Source organism: Sugiyamaella lignohabitans, chromosome A, assembly GCF_001640025.1.
Source record: "Sugiyamaella lignohabitans strain CBS 10342 chromosome A, complete sequence".
Lineage (NCBI taxonomy): Eukaryota > Fungi > Ascomycota > Dipodascomycetes > Dipodascales > Trichomonascaceae > Sugiyamaella > Sugiyamaella lignohabitans.
In genome coordinates, this window is record NC_031672.1 from 1,751,383 (window position 1) to 1,764,058 (window position 12,676).

At 42.6% G+C, this 12,676-nt stretch overlaps 3 protein-coding genes across 3 annotated transcripts; 2 read left to right on the plus strand and 1 right to left on the minus strand.

The window, feature by feature from the left end:
- Nucleotides 1-6,614: 6,614 nt before the first annotated feature.
- On the plus strand, nucleotides 6,615-8,903 carry AWJ20_546 (uncharacterized protein; the record flags this gene model as incomplete). The annotated part of the gene is made up of 1 exon (XM_018882491.1): nucleotides 6,615-8,903. One exon carries the CDS (start codon nucleotides 6,615-6,617, stop codon nucleotides 8,901-8,903), a length of 2,289 nt encoding a protein of 762 aa, XP_018734774.1.
- A 398-nt stretch (nucleotides 8,904-9,301) lies between these two features.
- RPC40 (DNA-directed RNA polymerase core subunit RPC40) lies at nucleotides 9,302-10,126 on the minus strand (the record flags this gene model as incomplete). Its single annotated transcript, XM_018882492.1, has 1 exon — nucleotides 9,302-10,126. The coding sequence occupies one exon, from the start codon at nucleotides 10,124-10,126 to the stop codon at nucleotides 9,302-9,304; it is 825 nt and encodes a 274-aa protein (XP_018734775.1).
- Nucleotides 10,127-11,681: 1,555 nt separating this feature from the next.
- TXL1 (thioredoxin-like protein) lies at nucleotides 11,682-12,425 on the plus strand (the record flags this gene model as incomplete). Its single annotated transcript, XM_018882493.1, has 1 exon — nucleotides 11,682-12,425. One exon carries the CDS (start codon nucleotides 11,682-11,684, stop codon nucleotides 12,423-12,425), a length of 744 nt encoding a protein of 247 aa, XP_018734776.1.
- Between the last annotated feature and the right edge of the window lie 251 nt (nucleotides 12,426-12,676).

Here is a 12,676-nt window from a genome sequence, read left to right on the forward strand (position 1 = left end):
AGTAGCATGATGTTTAACTCGGAGGAAACTGACTTACAACACAAACTACAAACAACAACTTAAAACATACTTTCGCTAAGAGCAATGACCTGAATGGAGTACAACTGGCGTATAGAAAGCAAAGTATCAGTTTTACTTGCTGTAGTAGTACATGAGGTCTGCTATCCAATACATTATCTTCTATTTCCGTATCAGAAACTAGAAAACCACAAAAATTATTATCTTAATCTTTGTAGATATGGGAGAATATTATTAGGTGGAGGGTCACGCTCCTAAATTAGGAACCACGAGTCAAATAGGCATTGAATCTAAATATTTTGCCTCAGCAGAATCGGCTAATGAGCAATGGCAAAATATAATCTTACAAGAGTGAATGATGCTGTTTGTCTTCTGTATTAGACATGTGTGAAAGAACTTTAAAATATGATAATAATTGTTTGAGCAGCAAGGGCCGCCGGAAATGTTTAGCCCGCTGTAACGCCTTCTTCAATAAGAGATTACTGAAAAAGCCAAAAAAAATAATCCTAATAATAATGATAGTAAATACAGTACAAACTAAGGTGATTAAAGGAAGTAAGAAGCATGTCAAGCAGATAATTGCTTTAAGATATCCGTAAGCACAGACAAGAGAACATAGTCTAGGAAAGGAACGAGAGAAAAAGTAAAAACATATTTTTCAGGTTACATACAGGAAGAAAGAAGGGAGTAGAGTTATTCCAACCAAGACATACAGAACAAGAGAATGAAACAAGAACTCGCGCGAGTTATAATACAAGACATACAGTCCCTTACTGCTTTTGGAATAGCACCCGAACAACAACAACAACAAAACAACAAGAACAACCGATATAACTCTCAAAAGAAACTTCACAACCACTGGGCGGCTTTTCTAGGACCGAGATAATCCTTTCGCTTGTGCTCTTCGCAGTCAAAATTAATTATTAACGGTGCATTTACTATAGTGGATTGAATCAACTTCCCAGGTATGTTATCCGGACCGGCAAGGATCATCAATATCATTTATAAGGCCAAGTGCCAAATGCTTCATAAGACATGCCCACACAAAAGAAATGGGTTTCTACTGTGTTTTGCTCGGCTACAAGTAACTCACGAAAGTCAAGAAAAACTTTCTCTTGAAGAAACTTTGAACAAGCACTGCCTTCGGAATAGACCATGCATTGATACTGACGAGTGTATAGTCACCGAATCACCGAATATCATCTGGTGGTCTCTGGGGCTATCGACTAGAGATCGCGGTTTCCTCACGAATGCAGTAACAGGCGGTGGTGGGCAGCGGTGGGCGGTAGTTGGATCACAGCAGTAATAGCGGCGGCTCCATTCTACGACCTGGCAGAAGACTTACCGGTTTGGAAGGGGGATGCGGTAGATAAGCAAGCGACCAACAGATTCACGGCAGAATTAGGGCCTGTGACTTTTTTCTAGACGCAGCACTGACAGGAGTGATGGGTTGCCCAAAATGGAGGGAGGAAATAATAATTAGAAAACAATAGCCACATAAACAGAACAATGGTCGCCGTGCTGATGTCAGCTTACAGCTTAATCAGTGAAGAATTCAAATAGCGAATGGATTACTAGTTGCGGAAGTTTTCTGTCTTGCACACAATATTGGCGAAAGCTGGCAGCGGCGGCAACACACCAGGTCAAACCCATTTTTCACCTCTCCCTTACAAACTCTATGTTAAACTCAGGTATAGCTACATGGGTGGGTCCATGCTAGCAACCCCGGCATCGACGTCTGGTGAGACAGTGTTGTATGGCCAGATTCGGAAGGAGGGGCCCGGTGCAGGATCTAACGGCGTCAACACCAAAAAAGGCTAAGTAGATACCTAATTCGAACTTATGTATGTTAAAGTAAAATGAGGCAACTAAACTAGGGAACTGCAGGGCAGGCGGCTCAAGCGGGGTGAGGGGCGTCTGTAGCTCCGGTTCCAGGGGGTGACAGGGTCCTGCAGCCAGGGGGGAAGGAGTGAATGCCTCCGGCGGCTGGGGCTCTGCCCCAGACCCCGTTGCTCCTGCTTCGCAGGAGTTTACGGGGGGAATTGCACTGTATTTAATATTATTAGTATTATTAATAATCCATGGTATGTGACTTGAGGTAGGTGAACTAAGGTACGTGAATTGAGGTAGGTTGAACTGAGGTATGTGAATTGAGGTTGGTGAACTGAACTGAACTATGTGAATTGAGGTATGTGAACTGAGGTACGGCAACGCTACATCGAGCTTGGCTGGCCTCGGTCCTTCAGTCTCAAATCCATTATTGGGAGTTGCTATTTCGTATTGTTTATCTTGAGTTTCTTACCAATTGCCTCTTATGTATCGGGATTATGTACCCCCACTCCGGCTGAATCGGACCGTATTCTCCGATCAGTCGGCTGCTATCTCTATATCTCTATCTGCTCTTCCCTTATTTATGGGTCCGGGCCCTATAGATCGGAGTGTATGTAGTAAACTAGTAACTAGCTATCGTGGCGCTTACTATCGTGAATATTTGTGGTCTATGAGGCGTGTAAGGCGTAGAGGGTATATATTTATGTAAAGGACAGATATCATATGAAAAGTACTAATACTCACTGAATCACAAGCCAGTCCGACTGACGCTGTGTATGCCAGTAGGTTCAGTTGCAATCAGATCGGGAAGCAATCGGACTGCGATCAATCGAAGTACGAGACCTACCTAATCGTCCTTACCTACTGTTAGTCACTGCTACTCTATGGCTATGGCCACTATTCAGTACGCTGAATTTAGTGGGGATACAGACATCGTGTGCTTGGCACTTTTTATAGAATGGCTAGAATATCGTCAAATCTGGATTGACCATGAATTGAGCTAAACAGTGGAAAATGCTGCACGGTTCCGCTATAAAGCTATAAAGCCAAGCTATAAAGCTATAGATAGGCGTTTACGTATCGGTCATAAGCGACAGTAGTAGGAAACACCACAGATCGGTCGGTCGCATTATACGTAAATATGGGTATAGGATAGACAATCTCTAGGAATGTTAGTGGGCACGCCAGCAGGACCAAGCAGACGGGTGTTACAAAAACTGTGGTGCAAGGTGCAAAGTGTGCAGCCAAACGGCTCTGTCGTATCAGTAGTAGCGGCAACGGTTTATCCAGCGATTAGATCTAACGACGAGATCTGCCGCAGCAGCTTGGTCACCTGGTGCTTATCCTGGTGGTTAGTCTAATGGTAATCGTCCGGTACAAAAGCAATCTAAATACAATCTAGGTAGATTAGCGTTAGCAGCGATTCCAGCCGTGGTGTCATGCTGTGATAATGATCAGTTTTATAAGTGGATTGAAGCGATAGTTAGGGCGATAATTGAAGCTAATGGAGCTATAATTGGAACGATAGTTGGGGCTGTAGTTGGAGCGATTGGAACGATAGGTGGAGCAATGGTTGGAGGGAGCGATTGGATGATAAAATTAGAGCAATATTTGGAACGATGGAACTATAATTGAGGCGTTTATTGGAGCTATAGTTGTATGATAGTTGGCGCGATGGTTGAGGAGAGGCGTTTATTGGAACGATAGTTGGAGCAATAGGCGAGTGATAGCTGGAAGTGTTTACCGGAGCGATAATTAGAGCAATAGTTGGAATGATAATTAGAACAATGACTCTATCACAGCCGGTCGTCGCACAAAGAAGACACTGGAACAAGAAATTGGTATACCCGGAATCGTTCCGAGACATGCCAAATATGCTATCTGGCTATATTTGCCTGCCTTTCTATGGCATCTTGTGTCAGTCAATAAGCCCTATGTGTCTATGTGTATGCACCAGGTATACTATTCTATAAACTGTTCTGCTAGTTGACGGAAAAGTATGATTACTTTTTAATTTTAATTTTTAACTTTTTTTTTTTTTTTGCTTTTCCCTTACAACATTGAACACATTTACTCCACTTGAGAACAACTTTCTACTTGCTTTTTCACTTAGAACTCAGTGATGACATTGGTCTGGAATAGCTAGCTAACTAAACTCGTTCAACCTTATAATTGTCAAAGTAAAGTTTATCTCATTCTGTTCTCTGTCATGCTATTTCCCCTTACCGATGCCGTAATTTGTTTACATCCTGTCAGATCCACCCTGCTGCATAAAGTGGATCTAGGGCAGGGATTCTACACCTAAACCGGATCCAGTTTCATTTTCCGCTGCGATGGAGGTCCGTGGTGCATATCTTGCACATATTGCGTTGCTTTTAGTAGGGGGGTGATAGTAAGAGGGGCAAGGAGGGACACTAGCAGTATTTATTTATTTACCTTTCAATATGCATGATCATCTAAAACTAACATGAAGTTATAGTTTTTTCTCCTTTATAGTTGTTGTTTTTTTTTGCTAAAACTTTCAGCTTTTTTTGGTTTTCCTTTTCGTTTTGGTGTATTCATTTTCCCCTGTGTTTAGATATATTTTTTCTTTTTTGTTCTGTTCCAGTTGCATTTTGTTTTGTTTTTTTTTCCATCTGGTTTTTCTTTTGATCTTTTATCTTTCTACCCTGTCAACTTTTACGTTTATAGCACTCTGAACCCAACCATTATCAATTTTGGACCTTTTGTACCATTGATCCTACTGTTATTAGTGCCAATTCCAAAAATTCATTGCCAAATCGCCGTATATCATTGATCACCTGCTGCCGACTTGTGGTGCCGACTGCGTGACTTCTAACCATCCATCTGTTTCATCTGCTCCGGTTTTACGAATAACCTCTGGTGCTTACATTGTATGTATCTGTGGTATACCTCAGACACAGAGAAGCTCTAGACAATAGTCACTATTTTAAACAGTGCTTAATTGGTCCGTTCTGGGCCACTCAACTTGCACAAATTTTAGCCTTGGGGGTATAATTGTTTTTGTTTTGTTTTGGTTTCCAATTAGTTTTTTTTTTTTTTTTGGCATATCTTTTTACTATCACCAATAACTGAACAACCCGGTTGGGAACTGTCAGGGTTCTGTTTAGTTTTAGTATCAAGGGCAACAAGCATAGATTTAGAAATAGGGTCCGAAACAGCAGCCACTTACCAACAGCGGCTGCCTCTCTCTCTCACTCTCTCTCCCTACCTTTGGTTCTCGATTGATAACTAGTACTCCATAAACGGAATTCGACTTATCAGCCATATTGTTATAACTCTAGTGTTGGGGGAAGTCAATCCACAATTACTTTGAGTTAAACACTCACTGAGAAAGGGAATTAATCTTTGCAAGATATACTTCTATCCAATTGCAAAATTTTCTTATTTCCTGATACTCAATTGACGACATTATCTATTGACGTTTTGTACCAAGAGGTTCTGACGATTGTCTAAACTGGGTACGAATCCTAAATATCGGTCATCCTATTTTTTTCTGTCGTCTTTGGATATTATCGAAATATATTGGTCTTATTTAGAAGGCTCGATTAATTAACGAAACTGAATAGCGCGACTTTGTACTTCTCGACTTGATTCTGTGACGGCAGTTACAATTCCATTCAACGAGAATATATACTGGAGTTGAGTTAAAACTACTTTTTCTCACTTGTCAGGTTTATCATAATCATAGACGGCTGCTGTCACTTGTTTATTATAGGTCTTCGACAGGTATAAATTGGTCCGATCTTCTACATCTTCACCACATTTATCACCTATAGGGAAAAGTATATCTATACCTCGACCTACTTCTATACCGCCACTTAGCTATACCTATACATTTGGCTGCAGCAATACTTCATTCCTTTAGTACACAGCACCAACAGGTTTTATTTATTGGTTTTCTTTTTTATCTCTCGTTTCTTTTCTTCTTTTCATTCCCTTGTTGTTTTTTCTGTAGAGTGCTGTGGTCTAGACTAGTTCAATTGGTAAGTTTTCAACGTTTACGTCGGAAGACGTTAGATGAGTTGTCATTGTGTTCAGAGATAGACCCTAGAGATCTGAATCGACGTGAGTGTGTCTCTGATCAGGTCTACAGTTTGTTTGTTGTATGAATATCGCGTTTGTTTAAATGTCTGTTTGATTTTCTCTTTCGTACGTTCTGGTGGTTATTGATATTTATTACTAGGGGCAAACACGTCACACTGTTCTACTCAGATTGTAGGGCATCTATCGCCCTAACTGCAAACCGATAGACAACACGATAACTCGTAGTAATCTGCCGATAGCCCATCTGATCTCTGTTTATACGCCTTCATCTCGCCTCCACCTCGAATACCAAAAGTAATCGGCACCATCGAACAAACTTTATATAACAAACTGTTACGCAGAGTGTATTTTTGGATGGTGATCGCTGCCTGGGTTGTCTATTTATCAACTTATCAATTCTAACATTTCTAGGCCAAGCGTGTTTCATTTTTGTTCATAGTAAATTTATGGACGTTTATTTATTCCTTACAGCCAGACATTTGTATGGTAAGTTGCAAGCCTGCTAAAATCATACTAAATCACGCTCTGACACTAACAACAAAGCTTGCAGATGAATTTATAATCAATTCTCTTCAATTTTGCATTTACTTTGAGAAACTGTTGATATTTGGTCATGACAATACACCTTTATGTTGATATAAGCACGAAACACAACCTCTGACAGAAGAATATTACAGTATCGTATCCGCCAACTAGGAATGACGGAGCCTCCACCCGACGAAAATGACGCCCTACTTGCCTTTCGTTACGGGGACAGTACTACATCAGTGGCCAGTCAAGCAAATAATCCGTCGGACGAAAGCGTTACATCAGGGTCTGCGACAGAACGAGCACAATCCTCTGACCAGAATGCACCAGGATCCATATCAGGGGGTCTTACAACGAGGGGTACACCTGTACCGGTTCATAGATCACAACCTCAAACTCCTCGCATGAGTCAGAGCAGTCGACCATCACCACACCAGCATCATCCTTCGCAGGTGCAGCAACAATCACAACCACAATCCCAGTCACAATTGCATCAACAACTGCCGCAACAGCTCAGTTCACAGCCCCTGCCAATTCAGCAAGAACATAAACATCATATCCAGCAAATTCCAACTCAAGCCCAACAGCTGCCACAACAACATCTTCAGCGACAAACTCAGCATCATCAACTACCGCCCCCACCACTGCCTCGAGATCAGTCTCAACTGCAGCCGATAAGGGTGCCACAACCGTCCAATCTGTACAATAGACAATATCCATCGTCATCATCCTCATCACAACAATCTCAATCCCAGTCGCATTCTCAATTACAGCAGCAGTCACAACCTCAGTCTCAGGGTCAGTCATCCGGTCATACTGAAGATACCTCCTCCTATAGCTTCCCATCGTATTCCATTCCTCTCAGTCCTCCACCTCAACATAGACAGCAGCAGCCTGTACAGTCGAGTTCTTACTATGGAAGAGCAGCTCCCTCGGTATTATCACCACCGTTACAGACCCAGTCACGAACCTTTGAAACGCAATACCAGTCACAACAGCAACTTCAAGCGCAGACCCAGCCTCAATCATCACAGTCCCAACAGCATTATCCGCTACCGTCTCCACCGTTAGCAATGAGTCGGCTGCCTCAAACGCAACTATTGCCGCCTGGTACACAAATGCACTCTGCTTCATCCGGTGGTAGTTCAGGGATGCCTTCGGGTCTACCAAGTTCGTTGCTTTCAGGACTGCCATCAGGGTTTGCTCCGAATCTCTCGACTGCTTTGCCATCTGCATTACAACCTCCAGGGGGTCCATTCTCTTATACTCCGACTTTTGCATCCACTACACCAGTAAGGAACCCACGGTCCGATCCAAGAAGTTCGGGTGGCCCTAGTCGGCGAAGGAGAACGAGTTCAAAACGATCGCTTGAAGAAGCTATTCTAGAGTCTGCTGCTCCTACCAATATCAATATCAATATCCCAACCGATATGGGATACGGTGGCGGTTCCAGCAGGTATTCTGGTGGGTATGGGAGTAGTGGATCTAGAGCATTTCGGCAAATTGGTTTATTACGTCCTGTTGAGGCACCTGATGAAAGTGAATTTGGAAACCCATTTGGGGTGGCTTCTCTAAGAAGTGGCGATACATTCACGTTACCGCTGAACGTCGCCGAACCACCGTTATCATCAGCTATACCGCCAAATCCCAATGCACTTCAGCCAGATCAACGACCAAGGCCGAAAAAGAAATCCAAATACACTCAAGAGCAGGATAATATCATTCTTGAGATGAAAAGAGCCGGCAAGTCGTGGCCTGAGATTGCTGAAGCTGCTGAATGTACTGATCACTTGGCAGCCCGTAATCGATATCAAGTGTTGATTGGACAACAAGGAGGCGGTGCTGTGGTATGGGATGCTCAGGATATAGCTAGCATGAAAGGATTGTTGGAAGAAGGAGAAAAAGTCAAGTGGGAACATGTGGCCTCAGAATTAACTCGCATGAGATCAAAGTCGATAACTGCCGAGCAAGTACGAGCTAAAATCAGGCAATTGTTTGACCAAAGCCCAGATTTTTTCGGTATAGTTATCGATCAGAATATCATGCCATTTGCATCTGCGGGAGGTGCACTACCAGGACTTCCTCTTCCAACATTTCATCACTCTCAGCAAGTAAGTGCTGCTCCTCCTCCTCCACCGCCACCACTTGGATATACGCTGCAAACGCAGCAACAACCATCCCACCAATATCAGGGCCAGTCTCAATCGCAACAGTATCAACAACAATTGCCGAGCCAGTCTGGATCCTCATCACTGTCTATGCCATACTCCACACAACAGCATCTTGGAATACAACATGAGTCTGTGCCTTTCCCATCAGACCCGTCATCAAGATATGGCGGTGGCTATGGCGGCAGTTCGAGCAGTTCTCAAGACCCTGGTTCACATGATCTGTATCCTCCCTCGACTGGACAAAGTGGCTATGGAGGACCGTCCGAATATATGCCAACTCGACGGTAGTTTGCTTCAAAAGTTTTTGCTTTATTTTCCATCTTACATCTGTATCATCTCTCCCCCGATACTCACTCTCACTCGCTGTAGCACTTTTCCCCCCTGTTTGCGTGTTTCTGTTTAATGACCCCCCTCGACTTCTGTCGCTTTTTATTATTTTATTGGTTGTTATAACAACCGGCATTTGCTCTTTCCCCAGTAGATTCTGTTCCTTTTTATTGTATTATTTGTATTGTTTCTCTAATTGACGGTTTAGCTACCATAGATTTTTTACGTATCAGAGTGCCTCCGGCGGCTGGGGCTCTGCCCCAGACTCGGTAGTGCTCGCTTCGCGAGCAATTGGGGAGATAGCTTGAGCCTTGGGTGAAATAAAAAGATATAAATTAATTTACATAGCATGGACATGTCTAGGTGGAGGTGGCCAGGTCGTAGCTAAGTAGCTCTTCGGCCTTGTTCTGGAGGTGCTTAACACTCTTGACAAAGATCTCGTCGGGTTGCATGGCTCCAGTGCTTTCGATGTTGAAGATGAAGTGGTCACGTCTGCGACCAAGCTTCACACGGCCGTTAAATTCTTCGTGACGGAGAACCTCTCGTGAAACTGTGTCTTTTCTAGCATCAGCAATGTAAGCTTCACCCTTGGAGTTGATTCCCACAACTCCTGATGGGAAGCATTTTTGGAACTTCTTGGCTAAGTCGCCTTTGATGGGTTCGCCAATGATGTCAATAACTGGCAGCATTCGGTATGAAGCGGTAGCAACAGGACTGAACTTGGCATGGTCAGCACCAATACCTAGGATGGCATATGCAGAAAGTGTGATTTCTTGACCCGGTCTGAGCTTGGCTACGATGATATCGGGATTCGAAACAGTTGGTGCTGGGTTCATAAAGCTTGGCTGGTCTCCGTGAGGAACATATTTCAGGTCACTGGCATACACAGTAGCGTGTTGATAAAGGATATTGGGGTCTTTGCAGTCCTTGGGGGCATCTGGGTTTCTCTCACACTTGACTTGCAATGAGAATTCCACTGTATTACTGCTATTAAATTTCGACTCTGGGTTTCCTTCGCTATCATAGGTTACTGGACCGGCCTCATTGTACCAAGCAAGCCAGTCAGGGCATATTTGTATAGGAATCAAACCTAATCTCGAAGCCAATACCTCGTCGTGAATTAGTGAAGTGTTGTTCCAGATATTAACTTTATCAATGGCAACTGATGGAATCTCTGCGATCATGATTCTTCGGAAAGCATTAGCCACTGAAGTATCAATGCCAACAAGATCAAAGTTGGCAGTTGTATCTGTCAGATGCGAAATTTTGATATCGAAGCTCTTCTTGAACTTTTCTAAGTCCCATGAATGGTCTTCTCCTGGGTAGTGCCCGGGGAAATCAGTACTAGAAACCTGAATCTGTTAGATTTGCTGCAAATTGCTAATCCTTAACTGGATTGTTTTGAGACCAAAGAGAAACAATCAAGTCAACCGTTACAAAGACAGGATCCTAGTAGAGCATGGGCTTTGGTTTATCGTAGCTAATAAAAGCCAGCTCTCCTGTCTCAAAGATCTCAAGTCAGATACTTACATTGGTCACACGATCATGCTCAATTCCCACGATGTTTCTCCTGTCGTCTGACATTTTTGTGATGCTTTATATCTAGTTAATGCTGGTCGTTCTGAAATTTCAAAACTTCTTCACTTGCATATCTGAAAAAAATATATTTAACTTGCATGCAAGGGTTTCATTACCCTATTCTCGGAGTACTATTATCAAGCAAAATGTTCATGTTATAGAGTAGTATCGCTATTTAATTCTGACTGGTCAAATAGGTCATTTGTAATAGATTATTTGGAGAGTTTTATACATTTCTGCTATTTACTGAGATGTAAGAGAGTAGTTTGTCTATACGGTCCTGATATATATCCAAATTGTATTTTTTTCTAATTTTATTTATTTTCTTACATGGGTCTTACACCGGTAACATATTTGCATGTTCAGATTTATACCATAGTCAATTGAGGGTCGATAGTAAAGACGTGAGTGCCAAGATATCAGTATATGTAGACAATTTAATATCTTTCATTTGTTATAAAACAAAATAGGACCCATAGGAATACATATTTAGTGGATATTGAACTGTTAATTCTGAAAATATTGCAAAACGGGATGGAAGGGGAGCTGACAACTTTCAGTCACGTGGTGTCCCCTGATCGACGTCTTACAAATCGCGCGGGAGCCGTGGACCACTTACGAATAGTTAAAATTGGCCCACCTTTTCCATTCAAACGGAAATATTGAACTAGAAAACACACCAGGTCACAAATTAATATGGTAAAGCTTCAAGAATTTAAATCGCAAAAAGAATTTGATTCGGTGTTGAACAGCAACGAGCTGTTGGTTGTCAAGTTCACAGCATCATGGTGCGGTAAGTATTCATGTTGAACTGCATTTATTGCCATCAATTGGCATTTTGATATTGATATTGACTATGACAGTCAATGTTACCGTGTGGAATACCATTGTTTTGTCAGGGTTATAGTTTTGACAATGCTCTAGTTTGGCAATTTTGTTGTTTTGGATAGATAGAAAGCGGAATGGTGGTAGTAGAGTTACTCGCGAAATCATATTGGCCCAAAATATGTCGGTTGACATTTACTAACGAAAAATACAGGACCCTGTAAAGCCATTGCTCCAATTGTGGAGAAATTTCAGGACGAATTCACTAATGTGAGATTTGGTGAGGTGGATGTAGATGAGACTCGAGATGTGGCGCAGAAATACAAGATCACCGCCATGCCTACATTTGTTTACTTTCATAAAACGAAAGAAACTGATAGAGTACGTGGTGCCACTCCTGAAGGTATTTATAAGAGTTTGCAAGCATTATCGAAGCTGGCACCCAATGCAGTGAGATCCAATGCTGGCGAAAGTGGTGCCGGTTCCTCAAGCAGCGGTACAAGTAGTGGTGTGCCAGAGGATATTAAACAGATTCTGACCAAAACCAAACTTGAATCTTTAAATGATGTTTTACATTTTGGAGAGGCTGAGGTATTGAATATCAAGTCTTCAGACCCTTCGAAAGATCTTCGTGAACTTTTGGACATTTCACCTAAAGCGTCCCCAGTATCAGTGCAGTCAGATGCCGACTCGCAGATTCTCATCTACTTGCCTCTTCAGAACAAAGCTAAAGTCCATTCTATCTACATCAAATCGACTCTTCCTAGCGATAGTGATGACTCTGAAGAAGTCCAAACCCCATCCACTATCAAAGTATGGGCCAATTTGCCATCTACCATCTCGTTTGACGATGCCACTGACGGTGGTATCAAACCATTGTTCCACTCTGCAGTTCCAGAACCAGATGCTAATGGCTGGCGCGAAATTCCTCTTCGATATGTACACTTTCAAAATGTGACATCTCTCCAGATATTCTTGGATGGTGATGACGAAGATGCCGCAACCATTGTTAACAAGATCCTGATTGTCGGTTCCAAGGGAGAGAATCGCGAACAGGGCAAGATAGAGAAGATCGAGTAATGTCGCCTTTATATATCGTTCAATTTAGTATTTTGTTTCATTTTCTTCTATTTTTTTCTTGTTCCATGGAACAATCTCGAGCAGTCTCCGGCTGCTAGCTATCGTGTTACCACTTACTAATAGAAATTAACAAGATTTTGAGGCACGGAGAACCCCTGCAGGACCCTGACTCTCAGGGGTGCATTTGGAACGGCTGGGAGACGCGGGAACGCACGCGGTTGGTGGTTCAGGGTTAGGCACGGCGTGAAAAA